This window comes from Sus scrofa, chromosome 14 (genome assembly GCF_000003025.6).
Source record: "Sus scrofa isolate TJ Tabasco breed Duroc chromosome 14, Sscrofa11.1, whole genome shotgun sequence".
Lineage (NCBI taxonomy): Eukaryota > Metazoa > Chordata > Mammalia > Artiodactyla > Suidae > Sus > Sus scrofa.
The window spans coordinates 107,624,986-107,637,533 of record NC_010456.5 but is presented as its reverse complement, the minus strand read 5'-3'; the positions used below and the strand labels follow the sequence as shown (position 1 = coordinate 107,637,533).

The following is a 12,548-nucleotide window of genomic DNA, read 5'->3' as shown; positions in this document are numbered from 1 at the left end:
ATCATAAATAGAGTACAAGATAAACTACTACATATGGGCAGTATATCTATGAGAGAACAGGAAGGAGGAAAGGCTGGTATGATGTAAAACTGTACCTTACTCCTTCTATCCTGTTACTTATTGAGGTCCATCTGATTCAGTACTTTAGGAGGGACACAGAAATCAAGGTTTAAATGTCAAATGGAATTGATGTTATAAAAATCAAGGTCAGTGCCCAAAGCTCCTAAGTCAAGAACTAAGATCTTAACTCAAGTACCAAGGTGAATGACCAGGGAAGAATCCGGAAGAAATACAGAAACTAGAGTTGAAACATTAGATTGTAGCCCTTGGATCAGAATGAACTTTGGGGCCTGCAGCAAGAAAAAAGAAAGCATTATATGGCTCTTGACTACTAACCATACATCAATATCAATTCCACTTTAATCTGGGTCAACTTCAAGGCTTATCATATCTCTGTTCCACCAGCTTGTTCCTATATGTGAGCCCTGAAATATGAGCTAGAATAATAATCTATAAATGGTCAGAAAAGGAATGACACTTGCCACAGTCTTTTTGTTTTGTTTTTTTTTCCAGGGACACACCTGTGGCATATGGAGGTTCCCAGGCTAGGGGTCTAATCAGAGCTGTAGCTGCCAGCCTACACCAGAGCCACAGCAACGTGGGATCCAAGCCACATCTGCAACCTACACCACAGCTCACAGCAACGCCGGATCCTTAACCCACAACCTCATGGTTCCTAGTCAGATTCGTTAACCATTGAGCCACCATGGGAACTCCATGTCACAGTCTTAAATGATTTATTTAATGTGAATCAGTAGAATGAAAGTTGTAGGACATGAGAGGGCAAAAAGTGGAAAAGATCAATCTGAGCCATGAAAATAGTATTTTAAAAGTTTGTGTTAAGAAATAGCTATTTTCAGTACTCCTTCAGAAAGAACTATACCCATTCCAAATCCAGAGCTTGCTAGAAAGTGTCTGAATTGTTACAAAGCCTCATAATTGGTAAAGTGTCTGTCTTCTCCATTAGATGAGGCCAGGGAGTAGACTATGTCTTGTTCATCTCTGTATGAGACACACAGCACAATGGCTGGCCTCCGAAGATGCTTGATAAGTATTTATTAAATGAATGATTTGTTAATTGACCAAATATCTCTTTGATACTCTGCTTTCAATTCTTTTGGATATATTCCAGATGTGGGATGTCTGGGTCATAAGGTAGCTCTATCTTTAATTTTTTGAGGAGCTCCAAAATGTTTCCCATAGTGGCTGCACCAATTTACATTCCCACTAATAGTACACAAGAGTTCCCTTTTCTTCACATCTTACCAACATGTTGTTTCTTGCCTTTTTGAAATAGCCATTCAGAAGGTGTGATATAATACCTAATTGTGGGGAGTTCCCCTCATGGCTCAGCGGTAACAAACCCGACTACTATCCATGAGGTCATGGTTTCCATCCCTGGCCTCCCTCATTGGGTTAAGGATCTGGCCTTGCCATGAGCTGTGGTGTAGGTCAATAGCTGTAGCTCCAATTCGACCCCTTCCATATGCTGTGGGTGCAGCCCTAACAAGATTTTTTTTTTTTAAATCTCATTGTGATTTTGATTTGCATTTTCCTAATGATTAGTGATGTTAAGAATCATTTCATGTGTCTATTGGCCATCTGCATGTCTTCTTTAGAAAAATGCCTACTTGGGTCCTCTGGTTTTTTTTTTTTTTTTTGGTCTTTTTAGGGCCACACCCATAGCAGATGGAAGGTCCCAGGCCTGGGTTAGAAGCAGAGCTGCAGCTACAAGCCAACACCACAGCCACAGTAATGCAGGACCCAAGTGGTGTCTGTGACCTACACCACAGCTCATGGCAACACCAGATCCTTAACCCACTCAGTGGGACCAGGGATAGAACCTGCATCCTCATGGATACTAGTCAGGTTCATTATCACTGAGCCACAACAGGAACTCCGAGCCACAGAAGGAACTCCTCTTCTGCTCATTTTTAAATAAGATTGTTTATTTGATACTGAGTTGAATGAGTTCTATATATATTTTGGATATTATCCCCTTATCAGACATACTATATGCAAGTATCTTCTCCCATTCAGTAGGCTGCCTTTTTGTTTTGTTGATGGTTTCCTTCACTAAGCAAAAGCTTTTTAGTTTTATATAATCCCAGTTGTTTAATTTTTGCTTCTGTTGCCCTTGCCTGAAGATATATATATAAAAAAAATTGTTAAGAACAATGTCAAAAAGTGTGCTGCCTATGTTTTCATCTAAGTTTTATGGTTTCAGGTCTTTACATTTAAGACTTTAGTTCATTTTAAGTTTATTTCTTTGTATGTGGTATAAGCAAATGGTCTAGTTTTATTCTTTTACAGGAATCTGTCCAGTTTTTCCAATACCATTTATCAAAGAGACTGTCTTTTCCCCTTTGTATATTCTTGCTTTTTTATTGTAGATTAATTGACCATATAAGTGTTGGTGTATTTCCGGGCTGTCTATACTGTTCCATTGATCTGTGTGTCTGTCTTTGTTCTAGAACCGTACAGGATTACTATGGCTTTGTAGTATGGTTTGAAATACTTAACAGTGAAAATCTGAAATCTTTTCCTCTAATATTAGGAACAAGACAAGGATACCCACTTTTATACATCATAGTAGTGGAAGTCTTAGCCACAGCAATCAGACAAGAAGGTGAAATAAAAGGCATCTGTATTGGAAGGAAAGAAGTAAAACTGTTGGAGTTCCCATTGTGGCTCAGCAGGTTAAAGAACCCAGCATAGTGTCCATGAGGATGCACATTTGATCCCTGGCCTCACTCAGTGGGTTAAGGATCCCACATTGCTATAGCTATGGCTAAGGCTGGCAGCTGCAGCTCTGATCTGACCCCTAGCCTGGGAACTTCCATATGCCACAGGTGCGGCTGTAAAAAGAAAAAAAAAAAAAAAGTAGAACTGTCACTATTTGTAGATCACATGATACTACATATAGAAAGCCCTAAAGACCCCACCAAAAATCTGTTAGAACTAATAAATTTGTAGCAAGATACAAATAGATAGATAAAAATATGTTGCATTTCTATATACTAATCACAAACTATCAGGATGAGAAATTAAGAAGACAATTCCACTTACAATTCCATCAAAAAAAAAATACCTAGGAATAAATCTACCCAAGGAGAAAAAAGACCTGTACTCTGAAAACTTTAAGACACTGATGAAAGAAATTGAAGATGACACAAATAAATGGAAAGCTATATCATGCTCATGGATTGGAAGAATTAATAGTGTTAATATGTTCACACTACCCAAAGCAATCTACAGATTCACTGCAATCTCCATCAAAATAGCCAATGCATTTTTCATAGAACTAGAACAGATAATTCTAAAATCTATATGGAACCACAAAAGACGCCAAATAGCCAAAGCAATCTTGAGAAAGGAGAATAAATCTGGAGGTATCATACTCTCTGGCTTCAAACTATACTACAAAATTATGAGTTGTTTATATATTCCAGATATTAACTCCTTATCATATATATAATTTGCAAATATTTTCTCCCATTCCATAGGTTGCATTTTTGCAGAAGTTTTTAATTTTCATGTAGTCCTATTTATCTACTTTTTTTTTTCATTTTGTTGCTCGTGCTTTTTGGTGTCACATCCAAGAACTCATTGCCAAATACAATCCCATAAGCTTTTCCCCTATGTTTTCTTCTAGGCGCTTTATAGTTTGAAGTTTTATTTTGCTTTTAACAAAGTCTCAGATAGTTAGAAAACGCAAAACTCTTGATTCTGAAAACACAAAGCACTGATTAAGACCAAGCTTGGGTTTAAAATACAGAATGCATTATCATTTAATACCGGCTAAACTTTAACAGAACTGTCTGCTTCTCCCTAGCCACAAAAACCTTCATTCTCACTGAAACCTTTATCTGACAAATTTTTTTAAAAATATGCTCCTAAACAATAATCAGTGGTAGGAGATGGTGGTGATCCTAGTAGAACAGAGTGACTCTGGATGGATAGTTTCAATCTAAAGCCTCCACTGGGGTACAGTACTTCTATAAAAGGATTAAGGGTGGATGAGGGAGCTGTCCTCTTTAGCAGTCCTGAAATTCTCTCAGATAAATTTTGAGGTCTCAGCAGTGCTCTTAGGCCCTTGTCCTCTGAGGAAACTCTGGTAAACAGTGATTCTTCTTGGCCTAAAGAATCTTCATTTCTACCACAGAATTAATAGATTAGAGCTTGACCCTAACTCTCCAAACATACAGCCTTTGGATAAATAAATATATATTATTACAATTGCATCTGGAAGTGCTGACAGAGTCCTTTTAAAATTCTTACTTAAATTATATGGAGTTCCCATCGTAGCGCAGTGGTTAACAAATCCAACTAGGAACCTTGAGGTTGCAGGTTCGATCCCTGCCCTTGCTCAGTGGGTTAACCATCCGGCGTTGCGGTGAGCTGTGGTGTAGGTCGCAAACACGGCTTGGAACCCGCGTTGCTGTGGCTCTGGTGTAGGCTGGTGGCTACAGTTCCAATTAGATCCCTAGCCTGGGAACCTCCATATGCCACGGGAGCGGCCCAAGAAATCACAAAAAGACAAAAAAACAAAAACAATAAAAATAAATAAATAAATAAATTATATGGAGTTCCCATCATGGCACAGTGGTTAATGAATCCGACTAGGAACCATGAGGTTGCGGGTTTGGTCCCTGGCCTTGCTCAGTGGGTTAAGGATCCAGCATTGCCGTGAGCTGTGGTGTAGGTTGCAGACGTGGCTCGGATGCCGCGTTGCTGTGGCTCTGGAGTAGGCCAGTGAACCTCTATATGCTGGGAACCTCCATACGCCACGGGAGCGGCTCAAGAAAAGGCAAAAAGACAAAATAAATAAATAAATAAATATATAAATAAATAAAATTCTTACTTAAATTATAGATAATAAAAAGACTGTTTCTGGGCGTTCCTATTGTGGCTCAGTAGGTTAAGAACCTGACACAGCATCCATGAGGATTCAGGTTTGATCCTTGGCCTCACTCAGTGAGTTGAGGATCCAGCATTGCTGCAAGCTACGGTGTAGGTCGCAGATGCAACTTGGATCCAGCGTTCTTCTGGCTATGGTGTAGGCCTGCCGCTGCAGCTTCAATTCAACCCCTAGCCCAGGAACTTCCATATGCTGTGGGTGTGGCCATAAAAAATTAAAAGAAAAAAAAGACTATTTCTGGTGTCCTCTCATGATGCAGGGGGTTAAGTATCCAGCATTGTCACTGTAGAAGCATGGGTTGTTGCTGTGGTGCAGGTTTGATCCCTGGCCCAGGAAATTCTGCATGCGATGGGTGCAGCTGGAAAAAAAAAAAAAAGAATAAAAATTTTCTAAAAAGATTATTTCTTCCATATACTGAACATCTGAATTGAAAACGAAAACTTTGGGGAGTTCCCATCATGGCTCAGTGGTTAATGAACCTGACTAGTATCTATGAGGATGCGGGTTTGATCCCTGGCCTTGCTCGGTGGGTTAAGGATATGACATTGCCATGAGCTGTGATGTAGGTCACAGATGCAGCTCAGATCCTGCATTGCTATGGCTGTGGTATAGGCCAGTGGCTACAGCTCCAATTCGACCCCTAGCCTGGAAACCTCCATATGCCACAGGTGCAGCCCTAAAGAGCAAAAGACAAAAAACAAAAACAGAAAATGAAAACTCTGGTTATATTATGTCAACCATGTGGATATTTTGAGGTCTTTTTGTCAGTATTTGTGTTCGGATTGAAAAAGTAACTAAGTGATTAACTATTAAGACATTTAAACATTTTTATTATGGATATTTATATTTTTATGAAAAATTAAAATAAATTTAGTTGGTGATAATTGCTAAATTATATGACACTGATGCACAGCAATGACCACTTTTTAAAAAATAACTCTAAATGCATTTATTTGATGATAGTGAGCTTGCAGCACATTTGTAAAATCAACGCATTTCATTTCATGGTCTGTGTTACATTTAGTTTAACTTTTCATTTAAAACATTGATCATTTTTCAGAAAAAAAATGTGATAACCTTAAATTAAAATCCATAGATAATAGGAGTTAACATATAGAAAAACAAATATGTGTAGTAAGACCCTAGCATGAAATTCCATTATTAATTAGGCAGTGATTTAGCTCTAATCTTACTGGGAAATAAGGCAAAAATCGAAATATGAGGGTTTATAAAGTTTTATTTATTCAAAAAATCTGGGAAATAATTCTCTTGACACTGAACTCTAAGGTGAATTTATTACATCAGTCCTTGTATCTAAGATATGCAGCAAAACAGATAATCTATGATTTATAAACATAAAATGTCTATAGAGAATGCAAAGAAATTCACCGACAGTTTTAGACTGGACACTAAGTAAAAAACAAAATATTCAAACATTAATTCATTCAATGAACTAATTTCTCCCTAACTAGTTATACAAATTGAGGATGTCAGTTCTGTTTCTAGTCTTATTGAATGGCCAGGGTCTGCCATTCAAATAAATTAGACCTTGGAGAGAATGTCAGCTGGGACCTAGAACTTTGACTAACCTGAGAAGAGTGGGAGAAGATGGGAGAAATGAAGCTGATGGTTAATATAAATGCCAATGTATAATTCATCTATTTTCTTGCTCTAGTACTTTGGAAGTGTTGCTGAAATCATCAAGAATCATCAACACAGTCCCCTGGTTCTTATTGACAGTCAGAATAACACAAAAGATTCCACAAGACTGAAATATGCAGTTAAAGTTTCATAAATTAAAAAGGATTAAAAAAAAAAAGGAAGTCAACATCATTGCATCAGACACTTTCCCTATTTCTACTTTCGAGGAAAAAGTCCAAAAACTTCATATTTTGGATTATTGCTCGTCCAGTAATAAAACAGAAGATGAGGAAGCTGTTGAGTTGATCATGAATTTCCATATAAGAACCTCACATGGACTTGTCTACTGACTGATCTGATGAACTGTAATATCTGGTGAGGCTGAGTTATCATGCTACTAACATTCTCCAAATAAATGTCTCTATTTAAAAGAAACAAGTGTAAAGTATTTTCAGTCATGTAAGAAAATAACACTCTACTTTCAAAATAAGAAAAATGATACTCTTGGATAAAACAAAGCTGCTGGAAATTTAGGCCACCACAATGATCCTGGTGCACTAACGTAACAAGGACTTCTGCTGTGAATGCTTGACAGTTAAGTCTTGGTTAAAATTTTAACATGTAGAAAATAAAATGCAGGTAATGTATGATATTTATAAGTACAGATAAGGGGGATGTAATGGTTCTTTTTGTAAGTATTCCCAACCATGGGAGATGTTTATAGATATGAACTTTCTAGAAGTTCTTACCCATGATTTATGTTGTTAGCCTTGCTTATTAAATATAATTATAATGTCTTTTAGCTGCATGTCTATTAAATGGACTCTAAACATGATATGATGCTTAGAGTGGGATGAGAGCAAAAGCAGACTAAAAGCCCAGGGAAACATCCCACAGAACAAGGCAGCAGAGTGGACACTGATGAAACTCTCAGGAATTCTGGGATGACTTCAGTACCTTGAAGATATTCCACTCTTCTGGCTTGTAGTGTTTCTGATGGCAAATCTGTGGTAATTCTTATCTTTGATTCTCAGTATATAATGTATACTTTTTTTTCCTCTGGCTACTGTAAAATTTTTCTCTTTATCACTTGTAGTTATAAGAATGTGATTATAATGTCCCTTGGTGTGGTTTTCTTTGTGCTTTTCCTGCTTGAGCTTCCTTCTTGGATCTTTGGATTTATAGTTTTCAAATTCAGCAAAAAATTTTCAATCATCACTTTTTTTTCAAATATTTTTTTCTGTTCTTCTTCTCTTCCCCTTCTGGGACTCCAATTACATGAATGTCCCTCTAGTTGATATTGCCCCATCATGTGGAAGCCATGGAGGTGCACTGTTAGAATCTCCCATTAGGAAAAATATTGGCATTCAGCTGTAGGAATGCAATTATCTGACAGCCTTTAGCTGTTAGTGCCCTCAGAATCTGCCTTGGGTTTTGAGCCAAGCCTATGCTCTTCCTAAGCAGCCCTCAGTCTGGACAATTCTGCCCAGCATAGAACTCCTCTAATAGACAATCTTTGATCTAAAGTATGCATTGGGTTGTCAGACTTAACAGTGATATGTGGCAATCTGAAGCTTTCTGTACCCAATCCTGTTTCCACCTTGAAATCCTTTTCTTTCACCAGAAACAGATCTGCATTATGGTGGGAAAGCTTTTCCTTCTCAATCTTGTTCCCTCCCCTTTAATCTTTCCCAGGCATTACTGTCCAATAAGCCTCTTGCACTCCCAATTCCATCTCAGCATCTTTTCCCCAGAAAACCCAAATGATGGATTTAGTACCACTAATAGTTCAAAAAAGCAGGCTGTAAGATGAGGTCTTTGAACCAGATTACTCACCATCCAGAGACAAGAAAGACTCCATCTTGGGGGTATTTGAGGCATGAACCATCCCTGGTCCAAAGTAGTGACCCAATTGCTAATCTCCTGTAATGGGAGAGAAGAAAAAATACCAAACCCAGGATTTAATAGAATACTATGCTGCAAAGATAATTTAATGCTAAACAAAGACAAGTCTGTTATACCAAGGGCAGAATTCTAGTTCAGAAAACCTGGGACCCTGACAGTTGGGGTCAGAACATCTGGTGATGAATGATGGTAAAAACATCATTGATGGTGAATGCCACCAATTATTTGGCTCCCCAGATTCCTCTGAACCCACAGAATCTATAGAATTAGCTACCCTCTCATTAAGAACAAGCATTCTGCCTGTGTGGGAACACATTGTAGAGGCCTCTTTCCTGCAAGGCAACAGAAATACCCCTCAGGATATGCCCCAACTTCCTGTCCTAGCTGGTAGGCCAATAACTAAAGCTAAATTGCATCATGAGTCAGCTATGGATGTGCTAGGCCTGCTGAGTGAGAAAAAGAACACATCTTGAAAGAGACTGAAGAATTAAGCACCATGTACTGGCAGGAGCTAAGGGAGTACCATGGAACTATATTTGGAGAATAATTGAGCAAAGGAGCCAAAATATAAGACTGGATAAGGAATAATTTATTAACTTAAGGGCATGTCTCAGGATACATGATTTAACACTCTGGTAAGGATCCTACAAAATGAAGCAAACTCATTAGGTGGCTCCTGGAAGTCTAGAAAAAGTGATGCTCTTCACCGATTAAGGCTGAAATGCCTGAACTGCCATGGCAGACAGTGGAGGAGAGGATCAAAAGGCTCAGGGAAGTGAGTATGCTGGAGTGGATATATTACATGAGAGCAGACGACTCACTAGAGAATCATGTTCCAAAGGACAAGTGTGACCACCAAAGCCATGAGAAATACACTGGTAAGAAAGGAGAAAACATCACTAAGTTCACTGGTAGACCAGTTCTGCTGGCCAGGGCTAATGGCAGCTAGGGTTCATGGTCTAGACGCTGAGACACTGCTCTCAGCACTTGAATATCAGAAGCTGGAGGGGGAGAGGATCAATTACCATAACAATTGGCAAGATCAAGATACCAATCAGGGAGCTTCGATTCACAGAGATCCGTAGATAAGGCTAGAGGAACATTGAGACAGAATGTGTGCCAATAGGGGTACTGTTTTATATGTATGTACATTATATTTATATATCCCTTTCTGGTTCCAGTGAGTTTTTTCCCCAGTAGTGGATTAGGGAAGCCCAGTGACAATCTCTGTCCTGTGAGTTTCTCAGCCACCTAGCAGGTGAGTTTTTGCAGACCATTTCTGGCCTGTAGCATCTTAAATTGAGTTTTTCTGCAGCCTCACCCCCCTCTAGATTCTGCTTAGGGGCTTTAGCTCACCAGTTCTCAACAGTGAATTTCTCTCAGCCACCCAGTAGGCTCCAGCTTGACCACGTCCTCTAGTGAGTTTGTCTCCCACTCAGACTACAACTACCTGGGGACCAGCTCAAAGCTGCCAGCACCTTCCACTAAATTTCTTTAACTCTCAGCAGTCTGTTTATAGCAGACCAGCTATAGCTGACCAACATCCTCTAATGAATTTCACTGCCACTGAATTGACTATTCCCACAAACCAGCTCAGGTCTGTACTCTAAAAATTTTCTTTGCTATCAGCAGGCTGCATGCCCCTGTGGCAGCTACAGCCTCCTCAATCTCAGACTAGGGCTTGGTGAGCTCCATTCTAAGTGCTTAGTTTCTTCCTTGGTTATTCTCTCTTGGTCCTAAAAATAGGAGCTGATTTCTTTATTTGCCATTTCAGTATTCCTTAACATTCAATTCCCCCTTCTAATAGCTAACCAAATTTTACTCGTTGACAAGTTTAATGGCATTATTGAGATAGAATTCACATAATATAAAATGAACTCACTTAAAACTGTATAACTCAGTGGGTTTTACTATATTCAGAGTCGGGCAACCTTCACAATTTTAGAACATTCTCACTTCAAAAAGAAACGCTATACCCATAAGCAGACTTCACTGTCCACCAACTCCCATCCTAGTCAACCCCTAATCTGTTTTGTCTCTGTAGACCTGCATACTCGACATTTCACATGAATTCCAGATCATACAATATGTGGTCCTTTGTGACTGAGTTATTTCATTTAGCATACTGTTTTCAAGCTTCATCTGTTAGAGTATCAGTACTTCCATTTCTTTTCATTGCTGAATAGTGTATTACAGATATACCATATTTTGTTTATTCATTCACCAATAGATGGACATTGGAGTTGTGTCCATTTTTTGGCTATTATAGATAATACTGCTATAAACAACTGTCAAAGTTTTTGAGTGGATTATGTTTTTCATTTCTTTGGGATATATACCTAGAAGTGGAATTGCTGTCATACGGCAAAGACATTTAAGTTTGAGGAAAAGTCCAGTTGTTTCCAAAGTGACTACGCCATTTTACATTTTGACCAACAATGTACGAGTTTCAGTTTCTTGATACACTCACTAGCACTTGTTATTGTCTGTCTTTTTTATTATACCCATTCTATAGGGTGTGAGGTAATATCCCATCATGCTATGGATTTGTATTTCCCTAATGACTAAAAGTATTAACCATCTTTTCACATTGTTACCAGCTATTTGTATAACTTGTTTGGAAAATGTCTATCCAAATCCTTTGATCATTTTTTAATTGAGCTTTTTATTATTGAGTTGTAATCATTTTGTGTATTATGGATACAATTCCCATGTTAGAGACATGATTTGAAAATGTTTCCTCCCATTTTGTACTTCTTGAGTTCTTTGAAACACAAATGTTTTCATCTTGATGAATTCCAATTTATCTATTGTTTCTAATATTTTTATCATTTTATACCTGATTTTTAGGTCTTCGAACCATTCTGAGTTATCTTTTATGCTTGGTGTGAGGAAGGTATCCAAAAACATTCTATTGAATGTGGCTATCCAGTTGTCCTAGCAGCATATGTTAAAAGACTATTCTTTCCATGTAAATTAATTGATCATCAAACATGTCAGTTTATTTCTGGACTCTCAGTTCTGTTCCATCAGTCTGTATGTCTATTCTTATATCAGTACTACATTGTTTTGATTACAGTGGCTTTGTGGTAGGTTTCTAAATGGGGAACTGTGTGTTTTCCAATTTTATTCTTTTCAAAACAGTTTTGATGAGTTTGGATCTTGCATCTCCATATGAATTTTTAGAACAAGGTTGTCAATTTGTAAAAAAAAAAAAAAAAAAAAAAAAATCTGGAATTCCAAAATGGCAGCTGAAATTTTGACAGGGATTTCAACAAACCTATGAATCAATTTGGGAAGGACTACCATCTTAACAATATTAAGTGCACTAATGCACAAGTATGGGATGCCCCTACATTTATTCAGGTCCTCTTTAACTTCTTTCAACAGTGAATTGTAGTTTCGGTGTAAGTCTTGCATTGCTTTGGTCAAATTTATTCCTAAGGATTTTATTCCGTTAGATCCCATTGTAAATGGAATTTTCCCCCTTAATTTCCTTTTAAGATTGCTTGCTGCTAATTAAATTTAGTGCTGGGAGTGATTTTTCTATTGATCTTGTATTCTGCACCCTTGCTGATCTCACTTATTAACTAAAAGAAGTATTTTTTAGTAGAATCTTTAGGATTTTCCATACACAAGGTCATATCATCTAAAAAGAGGTATTTTAGGTGTTTCTGCTGTAGCACACTGGGATTGGCGGCATCTTGGAAGCACTGGGTCACCGGTTTGATCCCCAGCTCAGCACAGCGGGTTAAGGATCTGGTGTTGCTGCAGCTGTGGCTTTGAGGGCAACTGCGGCCTGGATCTAATCCTGGCCCAGAATTCCCTATCAGCCAAAAATGAAAAAAAAAAAAAAAAAAAGGTATTTTAAATTATTCCTTTCCCATTTGGATGCCTTTTGTTTCTTTTATTTGCCTAATTGCCACCAATATGATGTTTAATAGAAGCAGTAAGAGTGGACATCTTTCTTGTTCCTGATCTTAATGTTGTCAGTCTTTCACTTTTAAGTTTGACATTAGCA

The 12,548-nt window shown here is 38.1% G+C and overlaps 2 protein-coding genes across 2 annotated transcripts in view; one reads left to right on the top strand and one right to left on the bottom strand.

The window, feature by feature from the left end:
- Positions 1-7,057, top strand: part of BLNK (B-cell linker) — an 84,945-nt gene extending 77,888 nt beyond the window's left edge. The window contains exon 17 of the mRNA XM_001928233.5: positions 6,657-7,057. Coding sequence (XP_001928268.1) covers positions 6,657-6,776 — 120 coding nt within the window. The 3' untranslated portion in view covers positions 6,777-7,057. The remainder of the gene's footprint in view (positions 1-6,656) is intronic.
- ZNF518A (zinc finger protein 518A) overlaps positions 3,617-12,548 on the bottom strand; it is a 43,838-nt gene continuing 34,906 nt past the window's right edge. Inside the window, exons 5-6 of the transcript XR_002338946.1 lie at positions 8,459-8,545; positions 3,617-5,339 (exon numbers count right to left, since the gene is read on the bottom strand). The gene's annotated coding sequence lies outside the window, so the exon portion shown is untranslated. The remainder of the gene's footprint in view (positions 5,340-8,458; positions 8,546-12,548) is intronic.